The 13,286-nt window shown below is 56.9% G+C and overlaps 1 protein-coding gene across 6 annotated transcripts; it reads left to right on the top strand.

Moving 5' to 3' along the window:
• Positions 1–1,313: 1,313 nt before the first annotated feature.
• On the top strand, positions 1,314–13,182 carry SCYL1 (SCY1 like pseudokinase 1). 6 transcript variants are annotated; one of them, XM_066349719.1, is made up of 18 exons: positions 1,314–1,496; positions 1,817–1,957; positions 2,081–2,203; positions 2,285–2,511; positions 2,954–3,044; positions 3,204–3,275; positions 5,551–5,709; positions 6,622–6,729; positions 7,456–7,569; positions 9,593–9,748; positions 10,316–10,504; positions 10,605–10,680; positions 10,949–11,113; positions 11,330–11,472; positions 12,152–12,232; positions 12,316–12,528; positions 12,625–12,679; positions 12,784–13,182. In XM_066349719.1, exons 1-18 carry the CDS (start codon positions 1,386–1,388, stop codon positions 12,906–12,908), a joined length of 2,349 nt encoding a protein of 782 aa, XP_066205816.1. In that variant the 5' UTR covers positions 1,314–1,385; the 3' UTR covers positions 12,909–13,182. The 6 variants fall into 6 exon arrangements, with proteins under 6 accessions (XP_066205816.1, XP_066205730.1, XP_066205644.1 ...); XM_066349633.1 differs by having other exon boundaries at positions 9,563–9,748; XM_066349547.1 differs by having other exon boundaries at positions 3,120–3,275; positions 12,152–12,223.
• The last annotated feature ends 104 nt before the right edge of the window (positions 13,183–13,286 follow it).

The following is a 13,286-nucleotide window of genomic DNA, read 5'->3' as shown; positions in this document are numbered from 1 at the left end:
TTGAGTCTGCTCCCAAAGGCATCCTAACCAGATGTTTCATAATCAGTTCCAGGATCTCACCCATACTCCATAGGTTGTGGCTGTGGGACTGTCCCCAACTCTGGGTCCCCTGAGACCCTACCTGCAGAGGGGCCATTGCCTGCCTAGCCACTCCTGGACCTTGGCTCTGTCCAGCTGAGGGGCTGGGTCTGCAGCAGCATGACTGGCACTTGAGCCACTGACAGTGCTAATCTGCACGGGCACTGTGAGGCCTGCAGGAGATGCTGGCCCTGTCGACTAGAAAGCTGGGTCTGCTGGGCCCAGGAGAGCAGGAGCCCTGCCTGGCACTCTGTTTTCTGGACTTGCTGGGTTGTTTCTCTTCCCACTTTCTGGGGTCTGTGCCTCTTTCCTCCCTTGGTCCCCTCCCCCTCCCCCAGGGTTCCTGAAGCTCCCTTGGATCTTTGCTTCACTCTCTGGCCCCCACCCATTCCTTCTCAGGGGCTCTGTCTCCTTGTGCCTTTCGCCTGGTCACTTCCTCGTTCTAACACGGACCCCTGCTGGATCCTGGAGGCGCCTACTGGCTGGTGGGAAAGCATATCTTGGCTTGGGGATAATCGCCTTCCCTGTTTCTACCTCACTGATCTCTGCATCCCTTCTTGTTTATGGGTTGACTTCCTCTTCATCTCTCTCCCCATCCCTCCTCCTTGCCTCGGTTTCCCCATTTTTCCCTTCTCAAGTTCTCGTCTTTGTAATAAGGCTGGAAGGTGAACTCTACTATCACCCACATTTAGATATAAGGCCACAGAAGATGAGAGAATTTGGGTGACCTCAGAAGCGGATTAAGGTTGGTTGAGGCCCTGGGCGCAGAAGAAAATATTGGGCCCCTCAAAAAAAAGAGAGAAAGAGAGAGAGACAGGGAAAATAAAAATACATGTTAACTATATTTTTAAATAAGTAAAAAGTATTATCTACTATTAATGTTAAAGTTGCACATATGAAACCAAAATTGGTGTCATTCGAAAAAAGTGTAAAGTTGGGGTTTTGCAGGGCCCTTCAGGAAGAAGTCTGGGCCCAGGGCGCGCACCCAGTGTGCCCACCGTTAAATCCGCCTCTGGGTGACCCGCCTCTGGGTGACCCCGCAAGCACCGCGCCCCAGCCAGAAACTGGTGACGCCGGATGAGCGCGAGCACAGCGGGGCGTGGGAAGTTTGGACCAAGCTTACCCCGGGCTTCGGACCCTGCCCCGCCCACCCGCCGGGCCCCGCCCACCGACCCGGCCCGCCCGCCGGGTTACCGCACTGCCCCTCTGCCCCGCCCCCCGACTCAGGCCCCGCCCCCGGCCCGCCCCGGCTCGGCCGGCGGAGGACTCCGAACTGAATCGCCCGAGACCCTGGTGGCGGGGCGACGATGTGGTTCTTTGCCCGTGACCCGGTCCGGGATTTTCCGTTCGAGCTCAGCCCGGAACCCGCCGAGGGCGGCCCGCCGGGTCTCTGGGCCCTGCACCGCGGCCGCAAGAAGGTGAGCGCGGCTCCACTCCGCAGGCCTCGGTCGACCTCGGCCTCGCCTAGTCAGCGCCGCCGGCCCCGCTGCGTCGCTCCCCGCCTGACGTGGCTGCGGAGCCGCCGGGACAACGGGCCGAGGGAGGGGGACGGGCAGTGCCAACGTGGCGGGAGGAAGGGCCGAGGGGCCGACAGGCGGACGGAACCGGGGTCACGTGAGCCCGGCGCTGGCCCTGAGGACCGGCCCGGGGAGAGATCCGGCGGCGGCCTTTCCCTCGGGCTCTGGCTGCTCTGGGGATCCTCTCGGAGCCGGAGGGTCAGCCCCCTGTCCTCTCCCAGGCCGCGGGCAGCCCGGTGTCTGTCTTCGTGTACGACGTGAAGCCCGGCGCTGAAGAGCAGACCCAGGTGGCCAAAGCCGCCTTCAAGCGCCTCAAAACTCTCCGACACCCCAACATTCTGGCCTACATCGATGGGCTGGAGGTACCCGCTGCCCCCCTCTGCTTCCCACTTTCTCCCGGTTTCCACCCCCTCTCTCCCAATCATGTCTCTCACTTTCTGCCCTCGTCTGGTCCCCCGCCCTAATACCCCCCTATCCCTTTTCAGACAGACAAATGCCTCCACATAGTGACAGAGGCTGTGACCCCGTTGGGAGTGTACCTCAAGGCACGAGCGGAGGCTGGTGGTCCGAAGGAGCTGGAGCTCTCCTGGGGGCTACATCAGATTGTGGTGAGGTGGGAGGCAATGGTGATGAGAGCAGGGGTTGGGGGGCTTGGAGTGCTGGAGTGTAATGGCTTCTTCTGCCCCCAGAAAGCCCTCAGCTTCTTGGTCAATGACTGCAACCTCATCCACAACAATGTCTGCATGGCCGCTGTGTTTGTGGACCGGGCTGGCGAGTGGAAGCTTGGGGGCCTGGATTACATGTACTCAGACCAAGGCAATGGTGGGGCACCCCCCCGCAAGGGGATCCCCGAGCTTGAGCAGTATGACCCTCCAGAGTTGGCTGATAGCAGCGGCAGAGCTGTCAGAGAGAAGTGGTAGGTGGTGGGGTGTGGGCAGCAAGGCTCAACCTGCTGTGTGCTGGAAGCCCCTGCAGCCTCAGGAACCCTAGGCTAGCTGGCGCACAATCCCTTGTCCCCTGCTGCCTGACTGGGGAGGGAATCAGAGTTCTCCAGGTGGGAAACACTCCTTTGCTCCCAGCTCTGCAGGGAGATGGGACAGGGTAAACACAGGCTTTGGGGTTAGGTGGTTCTGAATTTGAAAGCTGTGTGACCTAAGGCAGATGTCCTTGCTTCTCTTAGCCCCAGTATTTTATCTGTCAAATGGGCTAATGAAACCTGTTTCTTGGGGCTGATGGAAGGATCACCTGAAGGACACAGCCCAGGGTCTGCCATGCACTGTGTGCTTGGTGCCCAAGGCAGGTTGGAGGTCTAGGATGGCAGGTGGCAGGGCCTTGAGCAGCTCTGGTCACTGCCTCAGGTCATCCGACATGTGGCGGTTGGGCTGCCTCATCTGGGAAGTCTTCAATGGGCCCCTACCTCGGGCAGCCGCCCTACGCAACCCTGGCAAGGTAAGTGTCTGGCTCCCCTAGTCCCCTCCCTGCCAGCCAACCAGCCCTGCCCCAACACTGACCCTTCTCCCACAGATCCCCAAATCGCTGGTGCCCCATTACTGTGAGCTGGTTGGAGCCAACCCGAAGGTGCGTCCTAACCCAGCCCGCTTCCTTCAGAACTGCCGGGCGCCTGGTGGCTTCATGAACAACCGCTTTGTGGAGACCAACCTCTTCCTGGAAGAAATTCAGGTGAGTACACCCCCACCCTAGGCTTTGGTCCTGCATTGTGCACCCCCACCCCCTTCCCCACTTTGCAGGCTCTCTCATAATTAGATCTTTGTAGACCACAGTAGACTGTGGAGTTAGGCTCACTGGATTCAAACTCTGACTCCTGCTCTTTGTTGTGTGATTTCTCTTAGCTAAAGCACAGTCCTAATAATAGTACCTACTTCCAAAGGGCATGGTGAGGATTCAGCGAGTTTAAAATGCATAGTGCTGTCTGGCATATAGTAGGTGCTTAGTGACGGTCCTGTCACACCATTGACTCCAATCATCTGTTCTGGCCCTGTTCCTGCTGTGTGCCATGCCCTGTGCTGGTCTGCAGTGTGGGAAGGAAGGTGGAGAAAGGAGTCAGACCTAGAGCCCTGCTCTCAAGGGGCTAACAGGGAGCAAAGGGACCAGGTCCTGCCTTAGGGACTCTCGTTGGAGAGGAGGGACAGAAAACACGTACATGAGGACACGTGTGCTCTCTGGAATGGGGCTAGGGCAGGCAGGAAAATGGCCAGGCAGAGTGCTCAGGGAAGGGCTCTCTCAGGGGTGGCATTGGAGCTGAGGCCTGAGATGCGTGAAGCTGGGATGGGGACAGTACCTGGGGAAGAGTGTTCCAGGCCGAGGGAACATGGGGAGGGAGCCCTTGGCTTAGCCTCTCTGAGCCTCAGTTTCTAAATCTGTCTCGTGGGGGTGACAGTCGTATCTGCTGCCCATAGGACTGTTGTAGGGAATGCCAGGGGAGGCTCTGCCCTGGAGACCTGCCCAGGCCTGGCTGTGCTGGGGGCGTATGGAGAAGTGACAGAACCCGGAGTCAGGAGGGGTGACAGTTACTCTCACAGACCTTGAGTGTCTGGAACCTTGGCTCAGCCTGAGCCTGGAAGGACCGTGGGGGAGGAGGACTGGAGCAGCACTTTGAAGATGCGCTGGAAGCACTGAGCCCTGTTGCCTCCCGGTTGGTGTAGGGGCAGCAGGAACCTGGTTACCTGGGGTTCGCCTCGTGTGGCTGGCTCTGTTGGGCTGCCGTTCTTCTTCAAATGCACTTCATAGGAAATGGGCTTCTCTGGCCAGGAGACTGTGGGTGGGCAGCGCCCAGATGACAGAGCAGTGGAAAGAGCCCAGCTGCGACTCTCTCAGTGTACGACTTTGGATGTGGTCTGGCCTTTCTCTGGGCCTTGGCCCCCAGAACCCTACTGTCAAAGCACCAAGCTTGCCTCCCACATGGAGCTGTGCCGCTCAAGAGGCAGCTGGGTCCTCCTCATCCCCTGTGAGAGGCCGCCTCTACCGGGCTAGGCGGTAGCTGCAGGGTGAGGGTGCAGCAGAGGGCACAGAAACCTTGGAGTAACACAGGACCGGCCACTCTTGGCAGGTGGACTTGAGTCTCAGCCTCCTCCTTTGTGATAGGAACCACAGCTCCTGCATAGGCGGCAGCACAGCCGGGCTCCCAGCCTGCTGAGTTGAACCCTTCCCTGCCTGCTTGCTTCCTAGTGTGTGACTGGACAAGCTCCTTGCCTCTGTGCCTCAGTCAGCTTCCTTGTTGGACTAAGTATGGATTCTATTGGTACCTTTATAAAGTTATGAGGATTACTTAATTTGTTTAAAGGTTTTAGTTTGTAACCCTGCTTGGCATGTCGTCTGTCCTCAAGAAATGCGCGTTGTGGGTATTATGGCCTCTGGGAAAACTTTGAGTTGACACCCTGATCCATGTAGTCTCTGAATGGGAGGACCAGGTTTGAGGGTAAACTGCACCTAATCCTTGCCTTCCCACAGTCTGCCATGAACTTTGCCTGGCACAGGGTTGCAGGTGGGCCCGACCCAGCCAGGGTCAGGGAATGGAGTAAGCCCTGTCACCTCTCTGAGCTGTACAGTTTGGGTTGTGAGTAGAGGCAGTGCTGATAAAGGGCCTGATCCTCCTAGTGGCTGCTTTCTTAGCAGCAGGTCAGGTGGCAGTAATAAGAATGACACTGATTCAGCACCTGTGGAATGCCAGGCACTGTGCTGACAGCTGTCTGTCATTTTCTGGTTGAATCCTCAGAGCAACCCCGGGAGGTAGCGTGGCTATTTTCCCATTTAACAGATGCAGGAACTTGTCCAGGGTCGCATAGTGATAAATGGGAGAGCCCACACAGTTGAATTCACAAGTCTAAGTTATTCTGAGTTAACCCCAGGCTGGCGTGACCCCGTTTTTGCCTGTGGCAAAGCAGAGCCGTGACCAGGCTGATTCCCTCCTCCCTGCACCCTGTCCTCACTGCCGCAGATCAAAGAGCCAGCTGAGAAGCAAAAGTTCTTCCAAGAGCTGAGCAAGAGCCTTGACTCGTTCCCTGAGGATTTCTGCCGGCACAAGGTGCTGCCCCAGCTGCTGACTGCCTTTGAGTTTGGCAACGCAGGGGCCGTGGTCCTCACCCCCCTCTTCAAGGTGAGTGGGACCAGGGGCCTCAGTGAGGGGAGACTGCAAGGCCTCGGGTACTTTGGGGCCCAGAGACTGACTGGTGGATCAGATCACAAGGGAAGGCCCTGGAGTGGGGGCTAGCCCTGTGGGGCCGTCTTGGGGAGGAGCAGCCCAGTTAGGGTAGACCCGAGCCCACACGAGGAGTTGCTTCCTGCCGACATCTCAGTAGCTCAGCCAGCCAGCCGTCAGGGAAGCTGAAGGGACTTCGTGTCTTTGGGGAGAAAAACCCTGGTCCTTCACAATTCTTTTTCGGAAGACTCCTTGCTTCAGAACCTCAGTCCTTCTTCTGTGTCCCCAAGACAGCCCTCCTGGTCTGACCTGTGTCCCACACTAGTTTCCAGGGCCCAGGGAGTCACCTGCTCCCCACCTCACTTTGCATCCTCCCTCATGACCACTTGGCACTCAGCTTCCTGGCTTCTGTGGGCTAGGTCCTTATCCCCCTCCTCAGACCACAGTCCGCCCTTAACTGGGGACCTGCCAGTTCCCCTTCTGCCCACTTTGGGGAGAACCCTTTCTCCTGAAGGGACTTGGCATGGGGGAAGTAGGGAAGACAGCAAGCAAATCCTGTATCACTGGGAAACCCCAGAAATTGTAGGCAGAATTGTGTGTATATGTGTGTGCATGTGGCATGTGGTACCTGATTATAGGAGAGGCGCAGTGCTTTCAGCCTCCTGAGAGAGGCTTGACCCAGAACGGTTAAGGGCAGGGCTAACTGAGATGGAACATGGGCCGAGGAGCTGCTGAGAAAGTACCTGTTCCCCTCACCCCCCACCATCCCCCATTCCCACCTTGGGAAAGCAGTAGTATGATAAATGAGCCCAGTGACATCCTCCATTTTTGTGGCTATAGCTAAGCCCCTCTTTCTGCTCCCTCACTCAGGTGGGCAAGTTCCTTAGTGCTGAAGAATATCAACAAAAGATCATCCCTGTCGTGGTCAAGATGTTCTCATCCACAGATCGGGCCATGCGCATCCGCCTCCTACAGCAGGTAGGGGCCCCAGCCAGCCCTGCCCACCTCCACGCCGCCCAGACCCCACTCTGGCTGCTGGGGATGCCCCTGCCTGGCACCCCAGAAACCCCTTCCCAAACATGCACACAGATAAGGGACCAGTGAGGCCATGCTCTCTGGAAGTCAAAATAATCACAGGACTCATTGGCAGCTTTGGGAATGCCTAGCTTGCCCAGCTGCAGGGCTCAAACATCCCCCACCCTCATCCCATCTCCTGGCTCAGTCACGCTAGCTCTCTAGAGGGAGGATAATATCTCTCCTGCCAAGCTCAGGACAGCTGGGAGTATAGGACAGGATTGATGGATTGAGGGGGGGGGCCCACTGTGAACCAGGAAATACCTGGTGGTTCTCGGGTATAATTCCCTCTCCTCACAACAATTGTCTGGTCAGGGGTTTACCCCCTTTTACAAGAAAGGCAGCGGAGGGACTGAGAGGGGCATGACACAGCCTGTTGAGCAGGACCAGAGGCCAGACCCTCCGACTCCTAGTTCTTGGCTTTTCCTGGCACCCTCCTGGCCTCTTCACACCCCTTCACATTAGCTTGAGGCCAGAGAGGAGCCAGATTTGAGGTGGGCAGCTCAGGGGACTCACTCCCTTGGCCAGGATCTGCCAGGTGCAGAAACCAAGCCAAGAGTGGTCCTGTGACTGGGGAGGGGGAGCAGGGGGGAGGAACTGATTGAGTTTTCACACCAACTTGGGCCACAGATGGAGCAGTTCATCCAATACCTTGATGAGCCAACAGTCAACACCCAGATCTTTCCCCACGTTGTGCATGGTTTCCTGGACACCAACCCTGCCATCCGGGAGCAGACTGTCAAGGTGAGTATGGCCAGGCCCAGAGTTGCCACCCCTAGTTTTCCAAGGATTGGAGGGAATTTAACACCAGGACACAAAGGTCTTGGGTTTGGTATGTAGGTCTGAGAAGGTTATGGGAAGGGCAGGCACCATCCTGCATGTGTGTCTAGACTGAGGTCCCCAAACTTTTTACACAGGGGGCCAGTTCACTGTCCCTCAGACCATTGGAGGGCCGGAATATAAAAAAAAACTATGAACAAATCCCTATGCACACTGCACATATCTTATTTTAAAGTAAAAAAACAAAACGGGAACAAATACAATATTTAAAATAAAAAACAAGTAAATTTAAATCAACAAACTGACCAGTATTTCAATGGGAACTATGCTCCTCTCACTGATCACCAATGAAAGAAGTGCCCCTTCTGGAAGTGCGGCGGGGCCAGATAAATGGCCTCAGGGGCGCATGCGGCCCACGAGCCATAGTTTGGGGACCCCTGGTCTAGACTATGGGTACAGCTCAGCAGCTTTTGGGAGGAGCACGGTGGGCATGGTCTTTAGTCCTCTGTTCAGTAGATATGGGCTGAGCACCTCACTGGGATGCAGTATGTACAAGCAGACCAAACTCCCTACTCTCATGGAGCTTCTTTTGAGGGATGGGGTGTGGGCTTGGCACACAATAAACAGAATTAGAAAATATGTATATATTAGAAAGTGATAGAGTGTGGAGAGAAGGGTTTTCAGTTTTGTAAACAGTGGTTAGGGAAGACATTGCTAAGGAGGTGTCATTCAAGGAAGGAAGGTGAGGGATTGAGCTGTGTGGAGATCTAAAGGAAATGTGCCTCCTGCAGAAGGAGTAGCATGTGCAAAGGTCCTGAGGCTGGCATGTGCCTGGAGTATGGAAATAGCAGTGAGAATTTTAGCGTGGCTGAAAGGGCATGGTATGTGAGGTGGAGCCTGAGAAGTCATGGTGGGGATGGGGGACCTGATGCATTCAATGGGAGTGAGATCGGAGCCACTGGGGAGTGAGCTGAGCACTAACCTGGTCTAACCTGTTTAAAAAGAATTGCTGTGTTAAGAATTGACTCTCAGAACAAAGGTAGAAGCTGAGATACTGTTAGGGGCTGTTGCAGTGGCCCAGGTGAGAAATGACAGTAGCTGAGATGTTAGTGGGAGCAGCAGGTGGAGAAAAGGGGCCACATTCTGAAGATGAAACCAATGATACTCACTGATGGATGAATATGGAGTCAAAGGAGGCTCTGAGGTTTTTGGCCGGAGCAACCGGAAGATTGAGCTGCTGTTGACTGAGAAGACGGGGAGGGACAGGTGTGCAGGAGGAGTTGGGCTTAGTCTTGGCCATGTATGTCAGACAGCCAGTGGAGATGTCACATCTGGTCGTGCACATGTGCAGTTTAGGGAGGAGTCTGGGCTAGAGGTTCACATCTGGGCATTGTCAGCTAATGGGCATCCAAAGCCAAGGAATGGGTAAGATCAGCTGGGGTGGGATGTAAAAGAAAAGGCCTGGGGAGGAGCTCTGGGGGTCTGAAGTAAGAGCTCAGTAAAAGGAGACCAAGAAGGAGCAGCTGGTGAGGTCTGAGAAGACCCAGGGAAAGGTGGTGCTTTGGACCCCAGACCAAAGTCTCAAGGAGGAGGGAGAGCTCAGCGGTGTCAAAGCTGCTAAGGGTCAAGTTTGGTGAGGACAGAGAATTGGCCATTGGATTTAGCAACACAGAGGTTCACTGGTGACCTCAATCCAAGCCAACTGGTAAAGAGTGTGTGGGGAGTGAAAGTCTGAGTAGAGTGCGTGTGTGCAAGAGAGAGCAGACGAGAGAGATGGGAGACAGGAGTGCAGACAGACTGGAGGTTTTGCTGTAAGGGAAAGAAACATGGGGTCCCCTTCCTCAGTATTGTGGGTAGGCCAGGACCAGGTTGGGAGGGCTTTGGCAGGTCTTCTCAATGTCCAGGGCCACCCCTCCCCCCAGGAGGCTGTTCTTCATGTGACCCTTGGCCTGCCCAGGCCCACAGTTTCCCTGTGCCCACCCTGCAGTCCATGCTGCTCCTGGCCCCGAAGCTGAATGAGGCCAACCTCAACGTGGAGCTGATGAAGCACTTTGCTCGGCTGCAGGCCAAAGACGAGCAGGGCCCCATCCGTTGCAATACCACCGTCTGCCTGGGAAAAATCGGCTCCTACCTCAGTGCCAGTGTGAGTGCCCTGCACAGCAGCCAGGAGTTCTGTCACTGTCATGGGACCTAGCCTCCTCCAGGGCCAGGTCACCGTTTATGGGCCATCTTCCTCCCAGGGACCTAGGTCCTAGGTCCTCCAAGCCCTGATGTCTGAGGGGTGGGGTCAGTTGCACCAGGTCACACAGCCAGAAGGAGTTGGATCTGGGAACCGAACCCAGGCCTGCTTGGCCCCGTGGTATTGTGCATCCTCTCAGCCAGGGTTTGCAAATGCAGATGCCTGTGGTGCCCAGCCAGTTAGCAGGAATGAATAAATGGGGCCAGTGGGCAGGTGGGGAGGCACAGTGCCCCTCCCAGAGCAGCTGCTCTTCCAACCCCTGTCACCATGGGGCAGTCAGTGTAAGTCCAGTGATCTAGGTTGAGAAGCCAAGATCCAGAATTTTAAATAAATTCTTCCCCATTTATTAGTGGTTAACTCACAGTTTTTAGACTCGGGGGCCCTGTGGACAGCCTCTGCTCTAGGAAGTGAGGCGGTTCTGGGCTCCAACTGACCCTACACTCAGGAACCCTTTCTCCTGCCCTGCCCCAGACCAGACACAGGGTCCTCACCTCTGCCTTCAGTCGGGCCACTAAGGACCCATTTGCACCGTCTCGGGTTGCCGGTGTCCTGGGCTTTGCCGCCACCCACAATCTCTATTCAATGAACGACTGCGCCCACAAGATCCTGCCTGTTCTCTGTGGTCTCACTGTGGATCCTGAGAAATCTGTACGGGACCAGGTGAGGCGCAGCTGGGGCTCAAGGGTATCGGGACCCTAGCAGGCCTCATGGGCTCACAGGAACCCTGGAGGCCCCAGCTCTGCCCCTTGCTACCCCACAGGCCTTCAAGGCCATTCGAAGTTTCCTTTCCAAACTGGAATCTGTGTCAGAGGATCCCACCCAGCTGGCTGAAGTGGGTGAGTGGCCCACATTCATGTACCTTCCTGCTACATCCCTGACCGTTACCTGCTGGGTCCCCTTCGTCCTCACTGGAGTATCTGAACACTGGGAGAACCCAGGAGAACAGACCTGACACCACCCTCCCCGGCCTCCATCTTGCAGATGAGAGAAGGCAGGCCTGGAGAAGGGGGCCCTTGTAGTTCCCTGTTTCACTTACCGCCCTGTCGCACTCCCTGTGGATGCCTGAGGTGCCTATACCAGCCTCTCTCTCCTGTCACTGCCCAGAGAAGGATGTCCATGCAGCCTCCAGCCCTGGAGTGGGAGGAGCCGCAGCCAGCTGGGCAGGCTGGGCTGTTACAGGGGTCTCTTCGCTCACCTCCAAGCTGATCCGTGCACACCCCACAGCTTCCCTGGGTGAGCCCAACATCCCCCAAAGACCCACACCTGACGGTGAGTGTCCCAGACTGGGTGCATCCGGGACAGTGTTGGGAGGTGCTGGCACCCAAGAGCTATAGGGTGGTGATGGGGACATAAGGGACAGGGGAGGGTGTAGTCCCCTGTGAGCTTCCCCTCCCTGCACTGTGCCCAACTCCAGCAACCTCTGCCCTGTTCTAAAACATTCCTGGGCCCCAGTGTGTGGGAACTCAGTGAGTCTCTGCTCCCCAGGACTTCCTGCCCCAGCTCCCACTCCTATCCCTCCCACACCTATGACCTCAGGACACTGGGAGGCACAAGAGGAGGCCAAGGACACAGTAGAGGACAGCAGTGCTGCCGACAGATGGGATGATGAAGACTGGGGCAGCTTGGAGGTGAGGGGGTCTGAGGGGCCTTCCCTGGGGACCCCAGCTCAAAGGTCACAGGCTGCCATTCAGGGAGCTCATGTGGGCTTGGCTCGAGTCGGGCTGTCCTCATCTGCACAGTGTTCCTGGTGAGTAGGCATCACGGAGTGGCCGCTGTGGGCCAGAGCTGGCAGCTGAGCTATTCAGCTCCAGGAAGCAGGGTGGGAAGTGAGAGGCGGGGAGGGCACAGGGTAGAGCTGCCCACTGATCTTCCTCTCATCTGCCCCCTGTTCTACCCGCTGCTTCAGTGCCCGGCCAGCCCATCATCAAGGAGGGGCCACTCCCAGGCCTAGAGCCAGGCCTCCCTGAGAGGGGTGGGCGTGTTCAGATGGAGTGGGGCTTTGCTGAAGGAGATTGGGGCAAAACTGGGCCCAGTTTCCCCACATGGCTGACAGCAGTCTGTTCCCCAAAGCCATGGGAAGTGGTGTGGAACTCTGGATCTGTCCCCAGTCCTCTTAGAAGAGTGACAGCAGGCCAGGTTCAATGTGTACACCTTACAGATGTGAAGTAGGGCGTGAGGAGCTAATGAGATGGGAGGCCAAAGGAGAAACAGTGGACCCCATGGTTAGAATGGGGCTAGAGGGCTTCCTTGCCATTTTGGGTGGGGGGTTAGGAGGGCAATAATTGTGTTTTCCTTCTCACACTGCAGCAGGAGGCTGAGTCTGTATTAGCCCAACAAGACAACTGGAGCACTGGGGGCCACGCCGGCCGTGCTGGGCAGGTGAGCCAGGTGGGACAGAACGTGTGTGTATGCATGGCAAGCTGGGCCAGGTCCCTCCCTGCCTGGTGCTACCTCCCACCTCTCTTCTGCAGACCAGCAACCCCAACCACAAATCCCCCGAGGCACACTGGAGCAGCTGGGAAGCTGACGGCTCCTGGGAGCAGGGTTGGCAGGAGCCAAGCCCCCAGGAGCCATCCCCTGAGGGCACACGGCTGGCCAGCGACTATAACTGGGATGGACCAGAGTCCAGTGATAAAGGGGACCCCTTTGCTGACCTGTCGGCACATCGGGAGGTTGGTACCCAGGTAGGTACTCAGCACCAGTCTAGTGGGAGGGTACAGACCTGAGATGGACCGCCGCAGGGAGCTGGTCTCCATTCCAGGCCATGTTTCCTTTTTCAGCCGCGACCTGATTCATGGGGCGATGACAACTGGGAGGGCCTGGAGACCGAGAGCCGTAAGTGCTTACCCCAAGAGGGCCGACACTAGCGCAGTCCCTGCCGCACCTCTCTGGCAGGCACAGGCTGGGCATCTGAGGTCCTGCTCCCCTTCGTTCTCCAGGGCAGGTGAAGGCTGAGCTGGCCCGGAAGAAGCGGGAGGAGCGTCGGCGGGAGATGGAGGCCAGGCGTGCCGAGAAGAAGGCCACTAAGGGCCCCATGAAGTTGGGGACCCGGAAGCTGGACTGAACCACTGGTGTGGGCACTTCCCAGCCACAGAGAGCCAGCCCCATGGATGTATTTATTGTACAGACCATGCCAGCCTGGCCAGCATGGCCAGGCACATCTCACGTGTACATAATCAGAGCCACAATAAATTCTATTTCACACCCCTGGGCTGGGCTCAGTCTAGCCCCTCCGAGGAGGCTGGGGTCTGGCACTGCCCTGCAGAGTCCATGCCCACCACAGACATGAACATCAATTTGCTTCGAAAGCCAAGAATAAAGAGGCATGATCTGATTTATCAGTTTCCAGGAAACACCTTCTGGGAGGAATGCCGGGGCTGGGCCCGGGGGAGACAACATCCACTTGTAAACCAGGTGGACCCCAATGGGCACCCTTGGGACA

The sequence above is a fragment of the Saccopteryx leptura genome, chromosome 1, assembly GCF_036850995.1.
Source record: "Saccopteryx leptura isolate mSacLep1 chromosome 1, mSacLep1_pri_phased_curated, whole genome shotgun sequence".
NCBI lineage: Eukaryota > Metazoa > Chordata > Mammalia > Chiroptera > Emballonuridae > Saccopteryx > Saccopteryx leptura.
Note: the sequence above shows the minus strand (reverse complement) of the source record. Positions and strands in the feature narration are given on the sequence as shown.